This window comes from Styela clava, chromosome 14, assembly GCF_964204865.1.
Source record: "Styela clava chromosome 14, kaStyClav1.hap1.2, whole genome shotgun sequence".
NCBI classification, from domain to species: domain Eukaryota; kingdom Metazoa; phylum Chordata; class Ascidiacea; order Stolidobranchia; family Styelidae; genus Styela; species Styela clava.
In genome coordinates, this window is record NC_135263.1 from 2007383 (window position 1) to 2032990 (window position 25608).

The 25608-nt window shown below is 38.4% G+C and overlaps 1 protein-coding gene across 2 annotated transcripts in view; it reads right to left on the bottom strand.

Annotated features, from left to right (window-relative positions):
* LOC120340591 (coronin-7-like) overlaps window positions 1–25608 on the bottom strand; it is a 105196-nt gene that overhangs the window by 12649 nt on the left and 66939 nt on the right. The window contains exons 1-7 of one of the 2 annotated variants that reach the window (XM_078120233.1): window positions 6067–6416; window positions 5923–5977; window positions 5138–5198; window positions 3445–3590; window positions 2132–2227; window positions 1007–1253; window positions 316–494 (exon numbers count right to left, since the gene is read on the bottom strand). In XM_078120233.1, coding sequence (XP_077976359.1) covers window positions 316–494; window positions 1007–1253; window positions 2132–2227; window positions 3445–3590; window positions 5138–5198; window positions 5923–5977; window positions 6067–6410 — 1128 coding nt within the window. In that variant the 5' untranslated portion in view covers window positions 6411–6416. Of the gene's footprint in view, window positions 1–315; window positions 495–1006; window positions 1254–2131; window positions 2228–3444; window positions 3591–5137; window positions 5199–5922; window positions 5978–6066; window positions 6417–25608 lie in introns of those variants that run through there. The other variant, XM_078120232.1, reaches the window with a different exon arrangement.

A 25608-nucleotide genomic window follows, 5' to 3' on the forward strand; every position in this document is an offset into this window, starting at 1 on the left:
TAAGATGAGGTGTGCTGCATCATGCTAAGCGTTAGGAATACGCTCACCACTGCACCTTGATTACCCTACGTGGCTTTGCAGGTTGGAATCCTGTGAAACAAACTAACTTATCCCATACCCGACATGGATTGGTAACTAGACGAGAGGCCGTGGTTCACCCCGTGGTCAAGTCGTCTTAGGCTTAGTCGTCTTCCCCGGGATGAATATGTGAATCCTATCCTACAGTAGCCCTTTATCTACCAGTGGCTGCCCGTAAGAAGCCTTCATTGAAACAAATACACGAAAAAAAATTATTCTGAAAATCCAAACTCTTACCTTTATAATTGCAATTTGGCCACCAGGTCCTTTCATTGGCACTGCAGCATAAAGGTGGCTACATCTCAAACAGTCTGAAGATGTTGATATGCTCAAGCTGATTGGTTCAACTCTAGTCACATGACTTGATGGATGACCGATCGTACATTTCCAATGACGGAATTTGGATTTTCGTACTCCTGGTAAAAACATTGAAAACATTCTTTGCGAATAATGAACCAATCAATTTCAAATTTTAGGTATTTAAAGATGGAAAGAGACATATGACGGTCATTCATTACCTTCATTTTTCTCCAATTTTAAGCTAGTGCTAAGAGACTAGATACCCACAACTTGTTAATTTTTCTCAAACCGTTCTAGAGTGCATAACTTTGCACAGAAACCCTTCCTACAGCTAATTCCTGCTTTCCAAATTTAAACACACATCAATGAATTTTGCGCTCCAGAAGTATGTGTACCAATATGGATGTAACTAATTTTGTTCGCCTACTTTACATCGAGTTATGTAACGAGACTGAAACCTATGGACAGGAGTATATTCACCTGGCTAACACACACAGTCCCCAAACTCGTAATAGAACTAAAATAAGAAAAATCAGAATAAAAATATGGCCCAACCTGGTACACATACTACGGGTGTACTGTAAATTTTACACTTTTTATCTAGAAATCTTCAAAAAATTTCTTTTACCCGCAAATGGAGCATATTTTGGCTTAGAGGGTGCAGGTTCTGGCTCCTTGGCTGCATTTTTGGCAGCAATCGGCTCCTTGGCTTCATTTTTAGCAGCAATCGTCTCCTTAGCCACAGGTTTTGACTCCTGGACAATTTCTGCTGTGGAGTCTCCATTTGTTTGGCTCACTGGCTGAGGTTTCTCAGCTTCTGTAGATCTGAGTCTCAGTGGTTTTCGTTTTGAAGGTTCAAGACTGGTTTTGATTCTCTGAATGTAACGGAAAATTGAGTATAACCAATATCCCAGCCCAACATGTTTTTTACAAAACAGCGTTTCTTTGAACTCCCTCTCATGGCCCGCGAATATCCTCTAGCTTCTAATTTTGGCCCCGAGATAATCAAATTTGGGCCACAGCTCTAGGACAGGGGTTCCTAAACCGTGGGCTGAAAACAATTTAAAATGGCCCGCCGAGCTCAAGTGAAATAGCGTTCAACAGATTTTGTTTCTACTTATTAGCGTCCTAGATAGAGCCAAGTGTTACGTCATTATCACAGTTTAGGCACATGTTTATCGTAACAATTCAATTAAGGCATAGGGCAGTAATAACTTATCGATTTTAATCGGTAAGTATGTTGATAGGTATTTGTCTGTCTGTCTGTCTGTTAGATACATGCGATATCTCACGAAAGCGAGATTGAATCTGCTCCAGATTTTGCATGTGCATTCATCATATGTCGGACCAGAAGCCTATTGATTTTGGATGAATTATGTCATATAATTAGCGAGTCATTAATTAATTAGTGATTGGACACAAGGTGTCACTATGGAGTAAGAGCGCTTTTTTGGGAGATCCCCTGACTTTCGATCGATGAGTGTTCAGTCTCTGACCGATATTCTCGTTTAGCTATCAACCATGTAAGGAAGTTTGGAGATGACAAAACACAGACGAAAACTAGACTCTTTAGACATTCTTTGGTTAAATGGCAGAGATTGTGAATCCACTGAACCCCAGCTAAACCGTCACGCATTTTTGGGTGCTACACTCTTCCAGCCCGCAAACATCACACCAATTCTAATTTTGGCCCGCGTACAATAAAGTTTGGGAACTCCTGCTCTGGGACTGGAAACACTATATATATACTAACCTTTCCATTCTCCCCGGCAATCCATTGCTTTGCAGTTAAACCTGGTTCATCTGAAGCAGTATCTGGGAATAGATCTGATGGAAATTCACGAAGAGTCTGAAACAAGATTATTTGATTTTAGGTCTTCAGCATTTTGATTAGAAATTTAGAATTGGTTATGCTGAACACAAGGCTATAATAAAATTTTAATATTTATTCCAGGGAAAGCCAACTCCAAGTGAAACGATATTAGTTTAAAGGGTGATCCAGAAGTGTATGTGCCAATATGGAGGTAACTAATTTTGATCACCTACTTTACATCAAGTTGTGTAAAGGGACTGAAAACTGTGGGCAGGGGGTATATTCACTTGGGTAACACAGACAGTTTCCGAACTCGTAATAGAACTAAAAAAAGGAAAATCGAGATAAAGTTATGGGTACTCCCGAAGTATGTGAACCAAGATGGTGGACACTGGAACGTAGTATGTGTACCAGGTTAGGGTTAGGCCATATTTTCATACCAATTTTTCTTATTGTAGTTCCATTATGAGTTCGGGGACTAGCCAAATGACCCCGTAGTATTTGTACCTGAAATTATTGCCCAACCCTGACCTGGTACACATACTCTGTTCCGGTGTCCACCTTCTTGGATCTTGGTTAACATACTTTGGGAGTATCAAATTATAGCCTAAACGAGTTCTGGTACACATACTACGAGAATACTGTTTACAGTGGGATTTCTTAAACTGGGACCTTGGGCTCTTCAAGAAGCCGGTTCTCGGAACACTGCTTCTTCATGCTTGTTCATAGCCTTCTTCGGAGTGAAGGAACACTTCATTAAAAAATAGGCATCTGGGGGACCCAGGTTGTCATACCGGGTAGGGAATGCACAATTAAAAAGATTCTAGTTCCTTCCTAAAGTCCTCAATATCAGAGACAGCTGGCCTATAGCCCTCTTCAGAAAGATGTAACATTTCATTAAATAATAGACATTTTATACCTTAGTTCGGCAGTGATGTGGCGCATCGTGCTATGCGGTAGGAATGCGCACCTTTGAATACCCTGTGTGGTTTGCAGGTTCGAATACCATGCGGGAGCACTTTTGTGCGAGAGGATTGCTGGACTGGGCGATTACCGGTTTCATTCATCATCAAGTTCATGCTTCCGAAAACAAACAATATAACTAAACCCATACCTGACCTGGACTGGTAACCGGTTGAGAGGCCGTGGTTCGCCATATGAATAAGCCGTCTTGTCGGCTTTCCCTCCTCCCGGGAAATCCCATAATATTCCAAGTAAAAAATGGAATAAGGAAAAACATATTAAAATCTTACTTTTCTTGGCACAGTCCATGGCACAGGGACTAACATCTTCTGAGCGAGCTGAAACAGGCGATTCACTTCACATTCAGAAGCGTTCACTCCGAGTTTGCTGACCATGCACATTCCTTTCGTTTGGTTTGAGAGCAATTGCTGTGATGCTGAAATTAAATAAAAGTATGATCAAAATTGATTTGCTTTTCTCATTGTGAACGCAATGTGCAGGGGCGCACCCATTGGGATTGATTTGAAGGTCGGAAACCCATTCATTCAAAATGTAAATGAAAAAGCATTTTTCTGTATAATATATAGCAATTTTTCGTAGCTTCAAACGCTTTTCAGACCCTCAAACACTTTGAAATGCTTTTTAGGCTTTCAAAGGGGCTCCTGAAGTATGCGAACAAGATGGCGGACATCGGGATGTAATATGTGTACTAGGTTAGGGTTAGGCCATAATTTTAGGTATAAATACTACGGGAAGCTCTTGGCTAGTCTTCGAACTGATAATAGGACTAAAATAAGGAAAATTGGAAAAAATTATCGCCTAACCCTACCCTGTTACCCATGTTACGTTCCGATGTCCGCCATCTTGGTTCGCATACTTCGGGAGCACCCCTTTCAAGACTATTGAAAACCATGTTTTCCAAACCTGCTAACTGTTACGGTCTAACTTGGCAATTAGAAATTTCAGAACCCCTCCTTTGCAAATTTCTGGCTACTCCCCAGACAATGGTTAAAGCATTGGACTTAACTACTGCATATTGGCATCGGAGGGGAGACATCGCGCCTTGTAGCTGAAAAAATGCACTCTATACTGCAGTGGTTTCCAACATTTCATGGCTCTTGGCCAATGTTCCCTCTAATTTCTTGTAGTATGTGTGCGCAGAAATTTTGGAGTGTGCGCACTTTTTTGGAAATGACTAATATTTGTGCAAAAACCAATGAAGAAATTTTGGCGTTCTAACTGGGTAATGGGTGGGCCAACAACAAACTTTCTCAACCTGCCAACCGAGCACATTGTTACATTACATCGAAATACGTCTGTGCGCAGTAAATCTATGCGTGTGCGCAGTATCTGAAAACTGTGTGCACGCGCACACATTAGGGGGAACACTGCTCTTGGCCCATTTGCGCGGCTTTGACCTCTCATTGACCCCCCTGTTTGCCTTTCCAGTAGTATTCATTGCGTTATTTTGATTGGTAGATTCCTGATCCCATCATGTTCAAACAATTCATGCTCAACAAAGTTGAAAACACTCTGTGAAATAACCTTATTAAATAATGAGACTAGGAAGAACTTTTCTTGTCAAGGAAAAAATAAAATCAGTTTTGCACTTGGCATTGCGGCCCCCTCAAATTGCCCTGTGGCCCTTTTGGTGGGCCAAGGGACCCCTGTTGGAAACCACTGGTGTACTGTTCACACAAGTTCACAAGAAGTATACACATGTTAATGTACCAAGTTGGAAGAATACGCATATCACTTTCAAGTTCCAACATAAGGTTGCAAGTTTACCAATAAAATGACTCGACACATTAATTTTGAATTTTATAGAAAGCAGTATGCAACATTACCAATGATATTTTTTTGATGTATTTTATTGGTCCAGAGTTGTCTTAAAACGACAGGGCGTTTGAATTAGAATGTTAATTTTTCAGATTCAACAGCTCTGGACATAAGATACAGAAGCAGGAAAACCCAAGTACTCACCAATCTTAAGTGGAGGATTCTTGTCTTCGAAGAATTCCAGGAATGAGATATTCGAATCTCCCTGTGACATATAAAAACCAGATTAATACAAAAAATTGCAAGAATAAACAAATAGGGTCTGGTATTAATTTGTCCATCATAAGGCTGCCTTTCATAGTTGAATTTCAGTTAAAGTTAAGAGGTAAAATTTTTAACTGAAAAATGATAGTTTACCAGCACTGCAATTTGAAAAAACGATGTCCGCAAGAGCTAAATTTTTGTCTGGAAAGTTAAACTGTTTATCAACTTGGAATTTAAATTTTAAATTTTTAGTGATTCAAGAGTCTTGCTGCACACTAACACAAATGTATTTCTGTAACGTTTCGTCTGACCAAGGTCAGACTTCTTCAGACATACATAGTTCATTTATACCAAGAAAAGCAGTACAATCAGTTGGGGAGTTACGCATTTTAAATAATCAATAAAATTAGTGAGTTCTAAATTAAATAACAGACTGAAATGAAAGGAATTGATGAGATCTCTCTCTTTGTTTTATATTTAGGAATTGAATTTTTAGGTTTGAAATTGTTTGAAATTAATTTTGAATTTGTTGAAATTGAAATTGTTTGAAATTAAGTTTGAAATTAACAATTAAATTTTTAGGTTTGAAATTGCTGGCAGGCAGAATTTCTCTCCGATCCCGCAACGGCCACAAAACTACTGGCTTCCCCGAACCAAACAACCAAAAAGTAAAGATTTTCTTTAACCTGTTTCAACCTAAATATGTTATAAACAAATAATCATACTTTGGCAGAAACAAAAACCATTCCAGTGTCTTCATCATAGAAAGGCATCAATATCCTGAAAAATAAAATAGAACATTAAAAAGCTGAATTACAAATTCTATCAGTGATAATCCATGAATAGATAATTTTTCTTTAGGGACTCACCCAATCACGTTCACATGCGCACATTCTGAACTAATAACACTTGACTCTGAGCATAGTTTCAAACAACCAAGTGCGGCGGTGTGGCTCAACGGGCTAAGCGTTAGGAATACGCTCGCCACCGCACCTCTAATTACTCTGCGTGGGTTCGCAGGTTCGAATCCCATGCAGGGATGGTTATGTGCGAGAGGATTGCTGGACTCCTCGCCGTCGTTGGGTGGTTCAGGTGACCGCTGGTCGGTTACGGCTTCCTCCACCACCAAGTCCATGCTTCCGAAAACAAACAATATAACTAATCCCACACCCGACTTGGAATGGTAACCGGACGAGAGGCCGTGGTTCGCCATATGGATAAGCCGTCTTATCGGCTTTCCTCTCCCCCGGGATAAATATGTAAATCCCATCCTAACCTATATGCTATGGTAAATTTGTCAAAATTCTGTTGCTTGAATAGATTTTGCATCATGGAACACTAGGTGGCAGAATAGAGTTGCCAGCTTTGCTACGAAATAACCGGCATTTTAACGACCGCTCTACTTTGGCAGCTCAACTGTTATACAATTAAGGTAATATTGCACAAACAGAACCCTACTATGTTGTCATATACAATTTTCTTCCTACGTTATACTTTTCAAATTTCGGCTGCTAGCACAGAGCCATATCCGCACTGATAAGCGAAAATGTTCGGCACGTGGTCCGAAAACTTTGCCCAAGTTGTGAACGTATAAAAACATACCAGAGGAATTATGAAGCTGCCAATAGCGTTTCTAAATGCAGTGAGGCTGCAAATCCTAACATATTGGGATATAAATCACGCAAACTAAAAAACAATTACTCATGGTCATAACTAAGAGCGAGTAAACATCGCGAAACCGCAAGAGCTGGGAAATGTAAATGGATTCGATCAAGTTGACAGGAAAATCCGAGCGGCATTCAAAGGATTACAATTCAACTTCATAAGTAGACAGAGCGGGATTAAAAAAGCTAAAAACTCTAGACAGTGATATTTATCACGATCGCGAGCATTAAAGCCTTTTTGTCTTATTTTTGGGGCTATTTTTACACCATGGAGAAAGGGCCGATTTCATAGATTGGCCTGTTCAAAGTTGGCGGTTGTTGCATCGTGCCGAGCGTTAGATACATGTTCAAAACATCTTCTGACAAGGTAAGGCCGGTCAAACATATCCAAATATATTATGTCTGTACTTCCAAGAGCTATGGCTCAAACATGGCCTTACATAAAATAATCATATATATCATGCACGAGCCTCAGACATCTACGGCCAAACATGGCCTTATATGAAGATAAAATTATATTGAGTAAATGTTTTAAACATCTCTATATAATTATCAATATATAATTATACGAATATATTGTGTGTTTGTGGCAAACCTCTCCAGCTGAAATACTGCCTATTATAAATATTCAAACATATTCTGCAAGCATTGTGACGTCTTTTGACCAGGCAAGGTCGATTATGGTTTTAAACATCTTTTGTCAAAACTGATTAACATGAGAACGAAGGCATTGTATAGAAATACTATAGACCGTGGTACACTTCTTTTTTAACGATGTGTTCAGACGAACACTTTGAAACAAGGCCGCGAGAGCGCTCTATTCTTCGATCCATTACTATACTTGGGTTATTTTATGACATGGGCAAACTACTCTGAGGTGATGGTGTGCAGAAGCATTCTGAACTCTTTGCCGTAACACGTTTCGTGATTCACGTAACCGCCTTGCGCATTGTGTTAAGCGTTAGAAAAACGCTCTCTGCCGGATTAAAAAGATAAAAGCTCTAGGTTTAGACATAGATATTCATGACAATTGCGGGTAATAATTTTTTTTTGTATCATCCATTGGGCTATTTATGCACCGGGGAGAAAATAACAAGATTTTTTTTCGGGGGTTAATTCGCCCATGGCAAATAGCGCATCGTGCAAAGCGTTAGACATACACTTGTCAACGCATTCTGGTTAGCGTACGTGATCCGAATCTCAAAGTGAATAATTATGTGCGAGAAGATTGCGGGACTCCACGCCGCCGTAGGGTGGTTTATTTCAACCATTGGTCAGTAACGGCTTCCTCCACCAAGTCCATGCTTTGAAACGAATATTGCCATAACCGCTCGGCATGGACTGGATAAGAGGATGTGATTCGCTATATAATCTCTCATTTCTGAGCCGCAGTTACATTCGAACACTAAAATGCTACTCATATGGCTGGCATTTTGGCGCTCCCGGAGTAAGTGTACCAAGATGGCGCACAACCTGAACATAGAATATGTACCAGGTTAGGGTTCAGGTTGTGTTAGCTTGGTACACATATTTCTGGAGCGCCTGTATTTTTTGTCAGAAAATACTGAACGAGACGCGATTTTAGGAAGTTCAAGTCAATACTATTAGGAAAACACCTAACAGAGGGCGAATCCACAATTATTGAAAAAAAACATTAGCATAGCAATTCCTCTTTTTGTATAGCACATTGACAATAAAACAAAAATATTTCTCAGAGGTGCAAGATCAGAAGGGGCAGATGTGTGTGGTCTAAATGTTTGACCGAAGTATTGAAAACATTTTGTCGAGCGATGAATCTTTCAACGAGTAATAATATCGAGAAATTTTTCTGCAATTCTGAACTATGGACCGATGACCATTGATGTAATTACGGAGAAGGAAGAGTGGCGTCCTCAGCATTTAAAATGATGTTATTTTCAGTATATATGATGGTTTTATCATTACTCAAAGTTTTTTAGATTGTGATTTCACATTTTCATATGACCTTTTATTGTGCTGTCATTTTTCAATGTCACTTAGTCATTGTATCTTTTTTAATCATTACTTTTATTTTGTATTGTGAGGTCATATTTTCAAATTTTCACATTGTCCTTCCACATTGAAGTTTCAGGTAAAAAAAAAACTACTACGATTGAGGCTCTTTTATTACCAGGTGCTACAATTTTTGGAAGAACGGCAATTTTTCCCTTTTGCCATTGCTCGCACAATTTACTACGTTTTGAGTGAAGTTGTGGGCACGAGATTTACACCCTATATCTTCAATTGACAATGCCAGCACAGTTAAGTCCAACGTTTTAGCTACCAGACCATCCATCGCGCGCATTTTATATCTCAAATTCCGAATCCCGAACTACTTCGAGAATCGAACATTCCAATGTCAGACGGGGCGGGGAAAAACAAATATTTTGTTTAAAATAGGAGCGTGCTTTGTCTCTCGTCTCTTGAGTGACAAGGGGTGGATTATATCAGCTCACAGATTCTACCAACGAGACATTCCTCTTATTATTATATTTACTTGGCAAAGACCGTGATATCCAACCATGAATAAGGCCACATCACCTTAAGACCCACACGTATAAGGAGCATGCCATGGGATTATAAAGCTACCGATAACCCATTTCTCACTGTCATTTTACTAAGCGCAGGAGATTTGACCAGCGAAACAAAAATCTGGGTATATTCCATCTATCCATCGTATATTCCATATCTATCATCGGTCTTGCTTGTACAAGAGCAATTGCTGGCCAGTATTTAGTATGCTAAAATACTTATATGAGGCCGTGTTTGGGTCGGAGATAATTTTGAAGCGCTTGACAGGGCAGAGGTGTTGCAGGAAATTCAATAAAATATAGAATGAATATATAAAAGTCACATTTGACCAAAGAGTACAGATTATATTTGAATAATTATATATGGCCATATTTGATAAAGAGATGTTTCGAAGCATTACACAATATATTGTTAAATTTATACACGACCATGTTTGTTCGTAGATGTTTGATACTGTACATAATATATTTGAATATTTGGTACTCCTGAAGTATGCGCAACAAAAGTCGCATAACCTGAACCCTAACCTGGTACACAACTTGAGTTCAGGTTGTGCGCCATCTTGGTGCGCATACTTCAGGAGATCCGAATATTTTATAAAAGGCTATGTTTAGGCCGGAGATATTTGAGGACGTATAAAATATATTTGAAATAAGTATAACACCACATTCTGTATGAACTCTAACAAAGGGGCGGTAAAGACGTATACATTTGAATATTTATCTATGGCTTGTTTCAAACAGAGGTTTTTTGATTTCTTACAAAATATATTGAAATATTTATATTCGGACACATTTACGCCGTAGATGTCTTGGCTCCAACATAATATATTAAAATATTTATAGAATTCCATGTTTAAGCTGCATAGATGTTGGAAGTACAGGCATAATATATTTGATCTGCCTTTGCCTAGTCAGAAGATGTTTGGGTGTCAATTTATTGGAACCATATTGAGCTAGTAAGTCGAAAAATTTCTCTTTCGTGAAAGCTGCGGAGCTGGTAAAAACATATGAGGATAACCTAACGGAACGAACGGCCAAAGAATTTAGCGCCCTTGCTGCCTTGATTTAAAAACATCTCGACTTAATTAAAAAAGAAGTGTACCATGATCGATTTCAATGCCACCATTCTCACGGTATACTGTTTTGACAGAACAGTTTCGACCCGCCTTGCCATTGATGACAGAATTTGAAAACAAATACTCGTCAAGATTTTACTTAATTCAAAGTTTGGCGCGGATCCAACTTTGATCTGTAACTGGTTTCACAAACAATTTTAATTCAATATCACGTAACGAACCGGATTTGGTGGATTTATTGATTAGACCAGTGGTGTTCAACCTGTGGCCCGCGGGCCAAATGGGGCCGGAGAGGGGAAATTGTGCAGCTCGCGGAGATTGTGCAGCTCTATTGGAAAGGGACATACAAAAAAGGGTGCTCCCGAAGTATGCGAACCAAGATGGCGGACATCGGAACGTAGCATGGGTAACAGGTTAGGGTTAGGCGATAATTTTTTTCCAATTTTCCTTATTTTAGTCCTATTATCAGTTCGAAGACTAGCCAAGAGCCTCCCGTAGTATTTATACCTAAAATTATGGCCTAACCCTAACCTAGTACACATATTACATTCCGATGTCCGCCATCTTGGTTCGCATACTTCGAGAGCCCCCAAAAAAGAAAGGTTTTGATCAAAAAAATTTCAATAAAATAATTTCGAATGAAAATGCTTGAAATTCATTTTTTTACTTGAATAATAAAATACATGTATCTCAATTCAACAAAAGTCATTAAAAACTGCTGGTCAACGATCAAGAGGCGTATATAGAACTTGGCCCTGGGCGCCATTTACCGTGCCAACAACTCACTCAGTGTGCGATGAAGACAGTGCCGAAACGTAAGGATTCCGTTGCTCTAAAATCATAGCAGGCTCTTACCTATAAAAAACTTCGGAGCTTCAGAAGTATGTGCACCAAGATGGCGCACGATCTGAATATAGTATGTGTACCAGGTTAGGATTAAGGTTGTGCGCCATCTTGGTGCACCTACTTCAGGAGCGCCAAAACTTCTATAAAAAGCACGTGACTAAACTTAAGGCGGGAAATGATTTATACGAAAATGTCCCAAGTGAGAATGAAACACGTGACCAAAAGGCGGGAAAGTCTACCGCATCTCAATTAACACCAAACAGAACAATGAATTGATTTGAATGATTCAATGAGACTATAACACTTCCCACGATTAAATAAATAGGGCTTGTCCCTGTGGAATAAGAAGTAGATAGATGTTTATATTACGCTTATTCGTGGGTTTCACTCCGAACAAGGCCCTGGACAACTAGCCGCTCACAGGGAGTAGCCAAGATTTTAGGGCGGGAAAGGGGGTGGTTCGGGAATTTTTAAATTCCAGGTTAGAACGCAGGGGCGTAGCCAGCACTTTTCAAAGTAGGTGGGGGGGGGGGGGGGAGGCAGGGGGGTTCTGTAATTTTTAAATTCCAGGTTAGAACGCAGGGGCGTAGCCAGCACTTTTCAAAGTGGGGGGGGGGGGGGGGGGCAGGGTGTTCTGTAATTTTTAAATTCCAGGTTAGAACGCAGGGGCGTAGCTAGCATTTTTCAAAGTGAGGGGGGGAAGGGGGTTCTGAAATTTTAAAAATTCCTAGTTAGACCCCAGGGGAGTAGCCAGCAATTTTCAAAGGGAGTTCTGAAATTTTTATCTGCCAAGTTAGATCGAAACAGCTAGCGGGTCCGATCCAACGCTGGAATACGCGTGTTTTTATTTGTCTTGGGGTCTAAAAAGCATTTCAAGCTACGGAAAATTGCTATTTATGATACAGAAAAATGATTTTATTTATTTTTCAAAAAGGGGGGGGAAGGGGGGGTTCGACTCGCAAAACCACCCCCCTGGCTACGCCACTGTTAGACCGTATAAGATAGTGGGGGTCCGGAAAACGTAGATTTTTTTTATAGTCTTGACGGTCTAAAAAGCGTTTCAATCTACGAAACGTTGTTATGTATAATACAATTTTTTTTATTCCAAATTTGTCGAGTTCGATCGTACAAGTGAGAACGAAAATATTTGTTATGCATATGAGTAAAAAGTAACAGAAAATATATTTTCAGATTGAAATTTTAAAAACGAAAAAGAGTCTATTCATGATTATAAAAGAGTGAAACCAGACTAAAATACCAAAATCTCGGTGTTAAAACGAAAAACGAAGCCTTTTCACGGTAAAAATAAGTAAAACCTATAAAAATATAAAATTCAACTCGATTGGGGCCGAGACCACACAGTAAGAATTATTTTAATCCTTAATCTCTCATCATCGCTTCAGAAACATCACTTTACCTGTCGAATTATGGGTTTGAATCGATCAACCTTAGCTCTGAGTTATTTAGCCCGCAAAGTATTTGTTGCAAGTCCTATAGCGGCCACGTGTGGCCGGTGAGTATTTATTGTCTGTATGACGACTAATAAGCAGGCCTGGGCATTTTCGAATATCTGGTGCTTTCAGAATCGAATCGAATATTTTTTTGAACCTCGAATACTTGGAGATCCATCACTCACTTAGACAGTTCGCTGAGTGTTCACGCACGATAAGAAACATGGGTGCTCCCGAAGTATGCGAACCAAGATGGCGGACATCGGAATTTAACATGGGTAACAGGTAGGGCTGGGCATTTCGAATCGAATATTCGAATCGAATCGAATAATAAATTATTCGAATCGGTTAAGAGCAAATTTTCGAATCGCCGCCATCTTGTTTTACCCTTTTCGCCAATGGTCGAGGTAAATTTCTCATTTTTTTTTATTGAAAACATATTTTTCTAACACAATTCTGACATATGACTCTTTTCTGCATTGAGGTATTGATGAAAACTTTTTTTTTTTTATTGCTAGTGATGTATTCTATGTTTTCAGTAATTTATGTGTCTGGAGGACCTAAAATGATAAGAAAGTTACATACATTATCATACCTTCCAAGTATTCGAGATTCGATTCGATTCGAAAAAATTATTCGATTCGATTCTGAAATCATCAGGTATTCGAAAATGCCCAGCCCTAGTAACAGGTTAGGGTTAGGCGATAATTTTTTTCTAATTTTCCTTATTTTCGTCCTATTATCAGTTCGAAGACTAGCCAAGAGCCTCCCGTAGTATTTATACCTAAAATTATGGCCTAACCCTAACCTAGTACACATATTACATTCCGATGTCCGCCATCTTGGTTCGCATACTTCGGAAGCCCCGAAACATGTTTCCTCAATAACTCAACAGGGAAGTGTCATATGTCAGTCAGAATTGCATTTTATAAATATCGCTTCAATAGAAAAAAAATTTGACGGATTTGCAACGACCGATTCGAGTATTCCATTCCAAAAGAACAGCTCTAGTTGTTAAGTGCATTTTAACTGTGAACCGTGCGTTAAATCCAGTGTTAACCGCATATTAATCTTCAGTTGGTTCCCCCGCTAGGCTGACACCAATCATTTCGCGGAATGTATTTCAATATTTGGGGCAATCCGCTTATGTGATGTTTTGTTATTTTTGTAAATTCCATAACACATGAGAGATGATTTGCCCCACGCGTCGTTTATTTTATAAAAATATAGAAATTTCCGCCAAAATATATTAAAAAAACTAGGTCTTTCAACCTGGGTTGAGAGATCGCATTTGCTGCGAAACCAAAAAACACATAATGAATTTATCATAATGTACTAAAATTGTAATAATGTAATATCATAGTGTACTGATGTACAGTCGGTGGGCCGGTCAAAATCTCGTCGCGGGCCGTATGTTGCCCACCCTTGCTCTAAATGCATTGTTGTCCACGTAACACAAGCAACAACAGCCTAGGCCAGAGATGAGTCTTCTTTCCTTCTGAGTCAGTGCACGTGACATTGCTATGAGATAATTCACTTAAAAATCTTTATATATTAACTACAATTCACAATTGGGAGTTCTACAGACTATATTAAACCGTAAAACTGAATGATAGGATTTCGTGGTTCATCTCATTGAAAGACGGACCGCATCGAAACGAAACGCCGACGTTATCGAAACGATATTGTTTGAACCAATAAATCTAATTACACGGATGTTGCCTCACACTGTGTCCAATTTTCTGCTTCCGTGTGGGAGTTGAAAAAGTTCAAAAGCTTGGCATTTCGGTCGGTTTTCTAATGGCTTCAGCTATAAACAGGGTTTCCATAACGTCCTTATTTCTGGGATTTGTCCTTATTTTAAAAGACTTTGTCTTGGAAAACTTTTTTGACCTTATTTCTAAGAAACGTCCTTATTTTGACATGTGTCCTTATTTTTGGGCCAGTGTTTTGCGCACTGCAGCTTTTGTGAATGTGACAACAATCTGAAATCATAGGTAAAGCAGCAATTTCTGCTCACAATTTACCTCAGAAGCACAAGGACTCTGCTCAAAAAATTAATTCAAACCAATCTATAAATATCTTTTCCAAGAATCAATACGTGTATACGTGTCGCACAGGCTTGAATACAGTTTGTTTATTACGTTTCGCTGGTTATAAATTATAAACCAATAGTAAGCTTTGAATTTTCGATGATAGAAAACTTTTGTTTATTACGCTGTTTTGCTGAATCAGCATTTTTTGCAAAAAATGTTGCAAACTCTCAACACGGCTACTATTCTATAAAAAGTACCTAATATTGTTTTTACCGCAAAACAATTCTGAAATTCCTAATTGTCAAGTTAGACCGCAACAGCTAACGGGTCAGACGGAGGCCGGAAAACGTGAGTTTGGGGAGTCTTTTAGAGAACTTACGGGAGCTAAGCCACAATTTTATAAATTTACAATAACACGCGATTGAAAGACGTCACAAGAAAATAATGTGACGTCGTAAGCACAATGTCATCTTTTAGAATACACGATCGATCACCCATCCACTTTCCGCTCCAATGTCGTGCCATAAAAGACGAGATAGAATTGTTCAAATCAAGATTCGGTAATCACACAACACGAAGGATTAGCGGTTGCCAGATTCAACAGGGCGATGAATAACTGTTAATCTCGTCTTGCCATTATATCATGTCAATTCGTTTGTGAAATTTCATTCCTTTGTTCACGCAATAATACTTTCCACGTGAAATACAAACGAATGCTTTTTTAGCATTGTGATGACATAATCTCATGACAAACATCTGTGTTTTTACAATTGAATACGTCATAAACGGTTTCCCGCGCTTTTTATCCAGTCTAATCCTTAATCAAACTGATAAATGGAAAGATTATTCAATCAATTATCAAAGAGATCTGAAATGTTTTATATTTTTGGCGTTAAATATTCGCTATTCAATCACATTTAACTGTTTGTGTGAATTTCCCAGCCGGTAGAGTGTTCCCAAACTGGGGATAAATACCCCCAAAGGGATAATTTGACAATTTATGGGGTAATTAAGAAGTACACCATTTTTTTAAATTTATTTTTGTTGTTAAAAATCAAGTTTTTGACTCCATGAGTAGAAGTACCATCATAATGATTCAAGACATAAAATCGATCTTGCAAAAAAGATTTTGGAAAATTAATTTTGGGTTGGTCCTAATACTCAATGTGACAAATTGCGCAATGTCAGTTTTATTTTTGAAAGGGGTAATTGAGCTTTTATAAATTCAATTTTGAGGAAATGATTGTAAAAAGTTTGGGAACCACTGCAGTAAAGCTTTCCGCTGAACCATGTCCAAAATAATATAATACCAAAAGATTAACAAATTTTCGCTGGGTTTATAACCGATCTGCTCATGTCAAAGGTCAAAAAATTGGGAAGTATCCTAGTACCTGCTTCCGTAGGTTCTATGACTGCAGGTCTTTCAAATCAATTGGTATTTAATGAGAGAAGCGATTTTTACACGAGAAGAAGAATAAAACGAACCATATGTATACTACACATCCAAGGGAAGTGTCTAACATGGGAATATGATAAATCGACTTCTATAAACATTGATAATGCAAAGAATATGATGTTCTTGATGTTGAAATATTCGCTATTCGATCACTATCGGCCCTTTGTTTAAATCTTTAATTTTCAGTGGGCGTATTTGGCCTAGTGGTTTGAACTCTTCTATGTTGACACGACAAGTTAAAAAATCCCGGGTTCGATTCTCATTCCCACCACCTCATTCAGGGTGAATCATTTGGTCAAGTGCAGTTTTTAAGTATTTTGTGGCGTCTGCAGCTGCCGCAAAACCATGGCGGTATTTCCATACCATGGCCGCTACGGCCAAACCTATGGCAACTGACCTTTTAGCTGCCACAAACCAATGACGAGCTGCCATTACCGCGGCAGCAAATTGAAAACCAATGGCAGGTAAAATTTTGCTGCCGTAACCACGGCAGGTGGGCCGTTAAGACAAGGCTGTCCCTTATGGTGACAAATATTGGGTAAGTTGGAACGTTTTTCTTATGGATACAGTTTTGATGGATTTGGGGTTAGGGTTTAAGTAGATATAATTCCGCATGATCAATTAAAATCTGGTACATTAATTTGTGAATATACCGTTAATACTGATTACTGAAAAGCGCTATAAAACCATGGCAAGAGATGCCACGGTTCGTTCGTGGCAGGAGCTGCCATGAAGTGGTAAGAACTGCGCCTCCATTTGGTTGGCAATGCCGAACCAGATAAAATTCCCGCTTCTTCTTGGGTTTTCGTTTTCAAATTTTTGAGACGGGAGTGGGATAATTTTTGAATCAGGAATCGGGATCAGATTTTCTCTATCCCATATAGTTGACTGAAAACTAAATCAAAACAAGGTATTTCTTACAGATGAACAGCGCGACACAGTGTTGAGTGTCTTTGGAAAGGGCCCACAAGTATTGAGAGTCTTCGGGAGGAGGGCCTCGAGTGTTGGGAGTCTTAGGAAGGGGCCACAAGTGTTCAGAGTCTTTCGATGGAGGGACAGGATCAGGAAAGTTTAAAAACCAATGCTGTATTATTTATAAAAGTCGTGACTAACAGCATATTTGTCACGATTATGCGGCGTGTAACCGCAACTAAGAAAAATAGAATTTGCGGAAAATAATCTAAACAGCCCAGAGCAACATACTTTGCGTTATCTGATCCGCGTTGCCGTATTCATATACACGACATTAAAGTCTGTAGGCGTGAAATGCAAAAGCAAAATAAGTTTTTAATATTCATTTGTGTTATAGAATATTTGGATTCAGTTTGTGTGACATTAGTAAGACACTTCCCAATTGGCCATTTGATCACGATTCATATAAAAAGCACAATGAGATCTATAGAAAAATTGATTTATATTGTTCCCTTCTGTCATACAATGAGCAGGTTGTGTGACACTCAAGCACTCGATAGAAGAGGCTTGAAAGAGCTGGAAAAACCTTTGCGTTTGTATGATACATGCAGGATAGTGCATACAGGTGAATTGCATTGACAAAAAGTTTGTAACATCGTCAGCCCTTTTTGCTACGTTCCACTCTCTGCCTATTTTAAACTTTTCATTTCTAACTCAATATGTATAAAACTTTATTTGAGTTACTTGCGGTATTAATGTTTTGTGTATCATTATCCATTTTCATATAGTAAATTCTGCGTTACAAAGCAAAATGTCTGTAGCTGAATTTCAGGGATAAGTAAGAAGTTATTTTTTTAAATGACCTAGAAGGCCGAACATCGCGCTCAGTAGGTAATAAGATGTCGGGGGACGCTGGCAATTTTACTCAGAGGTGAGTGAGTTAGAATAGTCCGGGTGGCCTAGCTTCAACCAAATTGTCCTTCGAAATGAAATAATTCACCGAAAGCAGTTGAATTAATCGCGATTTGGGTTCCAAATTTAAACTCATCAAACAATACTAAAACGAGAATATCGGTCAGAGACCGAAGACTTATCGATCGAAAGTTAGGGGATCCCCCAAAACAGAAACTGCGGTTTCGATTCGAAAAATTCTGCAAACCCGGACTGGATTGTTTTGATTAGTTTTCAGCCAATATCAGAAATGTAGGAAACAATAGCCAACTCCCCATGTCGTCGAAATACTACTCGAGGAAATACTTTTATGAAGAATTCTGCAAATCCGAACTGGATTGTTTCGATTAGTTTCCAGCCAATAGCCTATTTCTGTATTTACCAATCCTATAGTTTGTGTTAAATACAACGGCGCTAACCCAGGTTGCGACGGCTATTCAAACACAGCCTAGCGATATTTTGGTGAGGAATTCTGCAACCCCGAACCTGATTTAGGGATATGGACATTGCTTAAACTTTAAGGAGTAATTATAAGTAATGAGATACGATCTCGCGGCGTGTATCCTTCGCTCTGACTCAATAGTGTGGAAAATTTCTCGAAGGAAACTTGCGCATCGCGACGACGTCAAAGTTACAAGAGAGATATGGACAAGGCTCAAAGATTAATCACGAGATACGATCTAGCGGTGTGTATCCTTCGCTCTGACTCACTAGCGTGAAAACTTGCGCATCTGATACGCACACACACATTCAGCGCGTCTCGAAAATCTCTCGATTTGTGAAAATCCAGATCTCTTCATCACTAATTAATTAATAACTCGCTAATTATACGACATAATTCATCCAAAATCAATAGGCTTCTGGTCCGAGATATGATGAATGCACATGCAAAATTTGGAGCAGATTCAACCACGCCTTCGTGAGATATCACATGCATCTAACAGACAGACATACACACATACATACAGACATACATACAGACATACATACAGACATACATACAGACAAATACCTATCAATATACTTACCGATCTTAAGATCGATAAGTAATGAGCATATAAGCGCCTAGCTGAATAGATGAGTTTTTTTACTTATTGGTGAGAGCACCTGATTTTACAAATAATATGTTTTTTGGAATGAAAATTCATTCAAAAACAATTTATCAAATCGCAATTTAAAGTTCAAGAATTAAATTTAAAACCAACAAAACTCGACATTTCGTTCAAAGAAAGGCTCCGAGCCAGCATTTAAAGATATGTAACAAGCAAATTGTCATTAGGAATGGAAAATGTCTAATAAAGTTTTAAACTTGAAACGGTACTCCCGAAGTATGTGAACCAAGATGGCGGACACCAGAACGTAGTATGTGTATCAGGTTAAGCCATAATTTCAGGTACAAATACTACTGGAGTCACTTGGATAGTCCCCGAACTCGTAATAGAACTGAAATGAGAAAAATTGGAATAAAATTATGGACCTGGTATACACATATTACGTTCCGGTGTCCGCCATTTGGTACGCATACTCCAGGAGCACCAAAAATTCACCCAAAAACAACTTATTAAATCGCAATTTAAGATTCAAATATAACACCAACAAAACAAAATGAGCATATAATCGTCTTTAGCCCGATTCATTGACCGTATAACTTGATATTTATTTCTTTAGTTTCACACCAATGATGATGTTATGTCTGATCTTACAGAGATAACGAAACAATTCGCCTCTGGCTAAGAAGTGTGGATGGAGCGTGCGAGTCCCGAGAGCAGATGGCGAGGCTGACAGTTCGTAAGAAACTTTTCTGTTGCGGTATGAGACATGTTTAGACGTGTTTTGGGTGAGACAGCATTATCACTTGACAATGGATTATGTATGCAACGCATATTGTGGAGCGAGAATTGCGAACTCTGTGGGTTGAAAGAAAGTAAGTTATGTATATTGTATGCTTTATGAATTAATTTTTGGGCACGAAAAGGACTTATAGATCGTTTTGACAACCGATTTCGTATTTTCAGTATTTAAAGATAGAAGAAGTTGCTAGAAAGTTATTTCTTTCACTATTTTCTTGATTGTTTCGCGGGGCCTGCCGATATTTTCTTCCTAATTCTGCAGTTTTAATTTCAATTGGCAGAACATTTTTACCTGACATGTGCGATAGCCAAGCGAACAGTTTGCCACAAACTTATACGTTGCGTTAATTAAGAGACATGTTTAGACGTGTTTTGGGGTGAGGCAGCATTATTTGTGGGCAATAGATTGTGTACGCAACGCGTATTGTGGAGCGAGAATTGCGAATTCCAACTTAAAATTAAGTAAGTTATGTAAATTGTATCTTTGTAAGCTTTATGAATTAGTTTTTGGGCACAAAGGGACTTATGGAAGGAACGTTTTGATGACCGATTTCGTATTTTCAGTATATAAAGATAGAAGAAGTTGCTAAAAAGTCATTTATTTCTGTATTTTATTGAATTTTTCTTGTCCTACGTTGCTCGATATTTTTTACTTAATTAAGCACTTTTATTTTATTTCATGGGCGACTTTACGTAACATTTGTGATAGCTAAGCGAACAGTTTGTCAAAACCTTTTCTGTTGCGGCATGAGACATGTGCAGAAGTGTTTTGAGCGAGACAGCATTATCTGTGAATGGATTAAGTATACGCAACGCGTATTGTAAAGCGGTAATCGCGAATTCCGTGTGAGGAAAGTATGTAAGTTATATATATTATATGCTTCATGAATTAATTTTTAGGGCACAAAGTGATCTCATGGATCGTTTTGATAATCAATTTCATATTTTCAGTATATAAAGATAGAGGAAGATTATTTCATTCATTATTTTATTGATTGTTTCGGGGGACTACGGTGCCGATATTTTACTTTTAATTTACCAGTTTATGTTAATTCATGCAACACTTTTGAGTGACATAATACGCAGTAGCTAAGCGGACTGTTTGTCATGAAGTGTTTTGGGAGAGGCAGGGTTATTTCTTGTTAATGGATTATATTTACATCGCACATTGCAGAATTGTGAAGAAAATTGTAAAATTTAGGTAAGGTATGTATATTGTATGCTTTATGAATTGTTTTTGCACGCAAAGCCAACGCGTATTGTGAAGACTGAAGAGGAAGTTTTGGATTTTTATCGTGAGTATTCAAGTAAGGTATGTATTCTGTATGCTTTATAAAATGGTTTTTGGGCTTGAACTGCACCGGTGTATCATTTTTTTCAATTTCTGTTGTTGTTATGACAAATAGTTTATTCTCCGCAGTACTTTTCATTTTATAATTATTCTCTGAACCATATATGCCCGATATTTTTCCCGCAGTTTCGCATGTAAACGTGTTTTTGGTGAGGCAGCTTTATCTCTTGTATAAGGATTATATACGCAACGCTTATTACAGTGAAATTTATGGCGTTCGTTTTCTTGGTTCTTTATCATTGAACATGCCGCGCAAAAACAACTGATGACGCGATAAAAGCGAGCAACATACAAGAGCAGAAGGCCACAAGCATTGACAGCCCGTCGTATATTGGTGTAGTACATTTATCTTTCCATCGGAAAATCTAGGTGTGTATTGGAGGTACAACATCGACTTTGCTGTCATTTGCTGCAATTTTATACAAAAACTAGTAAACCGTGACTGGCAGAATTGACAGTCTTGAAATATAGCAATGTAATTCTGGCAAAATACAAAAGTTATGTGGATTAATATTATTTTTCGTTGCATTTTCATTGATGTTCGGCCTCAAAGCGCATGAAATTCAAGGCCAAAATATGAAATATTGATACAGGATTGTGACGGAAATACTTTCGCAAGCCAAGCAAAAGGTAATCCCCGAACCGGGGATATTCAGCGACTTAATACACGAATGTGAACATAGCTATCTAAGACGTTCTCCAATGAATTTATGTTTTGCGTGATATTAACAAGGAACAATAACAGAACAGTGTGTTAGTTATACCGGGAATGTTTTAGTTAGCTGTGCCCGTATACTTTTTTCCTAGTTAAAAACCTAATTTATGAATTAAAGTAGCAACACACCGATATTTTACCGAGTTGTGGAGCCGCGAGTTGTATTTTCATACTTTACAGATTTGATATCGAAATTATGGATTCCCGGAGTCGGGATTTCAAATTTCAGGCTTTTAAAGAAAGTAATGAAAATTGGAAAATCTTGAAAATCAGTTTACTTAATCAGCTTGCATACGTCATATTTACTGTTATCAAATTTCATTTTGCTTTCGCAAATGAGCAAGATTAATCCCAGAATCATTGAATAAACATGGCGCATACCAGTCGTGGGCAAATGTGTTAGTATCAGGGCCGCATTCAGCAAGTCAGAAATATGTGAGAGCCGCACGATTTTTGAAATTATAAACATTAGAGATCATTAAACCTTTTTGCGTTGTAACTGTTACATCGGTACTAATTTGGGAGACGCTCCTTTGTATAATGTGCCGTTTTACCCACCGTGGGCACAAACAAAACTAAGGGCTCACAAGGTAATTTATATGTTTTGAATACGACAAGAAAGTCTTGGCATTATGGTTTGTTTTTATAAGGCTTGTTCCAAAGAATATTTCTGACTCAGATTCAGCGTTTGAAAGGATATAATTAGTGTCGAGAGTTATATTTTTCTAGATCGTATCTGCTTTAATGCGGGCGTTGAAAAATAAACAGAGTAGATAGAATAAATGTGGGCTAAAATAATGTATATGCGTGTTACATAGTTTTATGATGATCGTTTTGCAGCTTCACTTGGAACAAGGCTGGTACAAGCCGCCCTATTCGTGGCCAGGGGCACATCTCATTCGGTTCGGACCCTCAGTTCACCCGGTCAGTATATCCACGGGTGCAATTATAGCCGTAAGTTTAATTAACGTTCTTTTTTTGAACAAAAAATTCTCGATTTTCTTCAAATATTTCTGTGGTTTAATTAAACAAATATACAAAAAGTAAGTTCAATTTACGCTATTTCTGGAATTGAGCAAAAAAATTTGATTTTTTTCAAAAAAACATCCGAGAGATTTTCTGCATACCTTTGAGGTTTAATTATAGCGTAAACAAATGATAGTTTTGCGGCTGAAATATGCGATTAATGAGTTAATTAGTAGTTTCCTTACGTATATACTTGAAAGGTCAGAGGTTAAGCGTGCGAAAGTGTCTGTATGTTAGTTTAGGAGTGTCTGGCTTTATTGGGCACGGAATTTACATATGGATCATTTTGTTATTATGTTTTTGTTGGTATTTTTCTTCTTGTTGTTATGAAAAATTTGCTTTTCTCTTTAACTACTGGACCAATTGTTTTAAAACTTACAGTGGATTGTATTTTTCGCTATAAGGCTATTACTTTTATTATAATTTTTTTTAAATAAAAATTTCCGTGGACTCTATGGGATTTTTTTTTATCTATGTGTGATGACATCATCAAAATTGAAAATTGCGCTCCTTGTGTCAGCCCCGCCTCTACGTTAGCGAGTTTCTGCCCGGCGAAGTAGTAGACACAGCGGTATCTTGCCAGTAGGCTACCGTGGCCGGTTGTACTATTTCGTGTCCATATATTTGAGCATTGCTCTTGTCGATAGCCATGTTTGGGGTGAAGTTGCAGTATGATCGGTGGTAGTTGTCGGTGTTCTTTTAACATTAATCGCCGTTAGGTATCAGAGCCCGAGTATTGTGTGTATAAGAGGTACCTATGACAACCACATAGCGTTTATTTTTAGTGAACTATTCGTGGAAAAAAAGTACGATTATTCAGACCCATTCAAGCGAGTTGAGACCACTTTTCGGCTTTATTTTAGGCAAAACACTGAATTACGACTAATCGTTGATTTGTAAATATTGAGCTAAAAAAATATCACCCGTTAAGGTATAAATAGAACAGGGTCAAAGGTGAACTCAAAATCTATTTTGAATGCTGGCAACACTCCTTGGCACACTATATTCTCTTACTATAGCCTAACGAGTTGCATGTAGTGATATCGATGTCTAGTCGGTCGGAATCTCCCCTTCACATTTGAAATGTGAAAAAGGAGCATTTTCCGTATCATACATGGCACGGGGCTCCCGAAGTATGCGAACCAAGATGGCGGACATCGGAATGTAATATGTGTACTAGGTTAGGGCTAGGCCATAATTTTAGGTATAAATACTACGGTAGGCTCTTGGCTAGTCCTCGAACTGATAATAGGACTAAAATAAGGAAAATTGGAAAAAAAATTATCGCCTAACCCTAACCTGTTAACCATGTTACGTTTCGATGTCCGCCATCTTGGTTCGCATACTTCGGGAGCACCCTATAAACAACAGTGCCGATAATCTTTGTCTCGCATTAGTGGGGTAACATGACCCTATGTTCTGACTGTGACCTGTGGGTAACCTAGGGTCAAGAGTTTATAAGCTCAGTGATGCATGCAAGAGTAAACTTTGTGTTCTAATGGAATTTTGTTTGAAAAACTTCAAGTCGGCTATCGATTGATTAGACGTAATCATTGCTTGCCTGAAGTATAGAGGTTCTATAACTTTTCAAACCTTTCACTAAAAGGATTGAAAATAACTGATGCACAATGTACACAATGCATTACACTGCTATTAGAGCAAGTTGGACCGCGTCCGATTAAACAGAAAGTCGCTAAACTTAGAGGTTTGTGTATTTACGAATAACACGACGGAACGCTATATTCATTCCGAGCTTCAAGCTATATTTTTTATGGCCTATATACTCGAAAACTATTTGTGATAGTTGGGTGGTACACCCAAGTGGCACACCGCACGCAAAAGTCTGGAAACTCATGACTGAACCACGCCCGATTATTTAGAAAGTCACTAAACTTTTTTGCGTAAGTACGCAATGCATAACACAGCTACAAAGGCTAGCAATAGCCCTTTCTGAGTTTCGGCCATTTGTTTAATACGCTCAAAAACTGATTGGGACACCTGGGTGGTAACAGCAGGAGAAAGTCTTGAAACCCATGGCTGGACCAGACCCGATGTTTTTCTAAACCTAACAATTCGGAAATCCCCGATTTTGAATTTGTTGAAATAAATTCTATGAACAAGCGACAAGTGGCGCAAAAGTGTGCTCTAGTGGCGGTGACGTAGGTGTAACTACAATGCGCATTAATTTGTTCAAATACCATTGAAAAAAGCATGACGTTTGCTGAAATTTTCATGTTAATACCCTTCCACTGAATGACTATTGACCGTGGGATTATGTATTTCAACGCGACTTGTAATACGGCTGGCTATATTCACCATAATTGAATGACCACTCACATATGAATAGGTTGAATTCGATAGCCTATTCTTGAATTTGGGAATAATTTAGAAAGTTTTTATTTCATTTCATCCAAGTTTTCAGACAAGCATATTTTGATAATGAGGTTGAATCACTTAGATGGGTCATCTTTCTAGCTACAGCATATTTGCATTTTATCATACGGACCCGCCAACACAAAGGCATA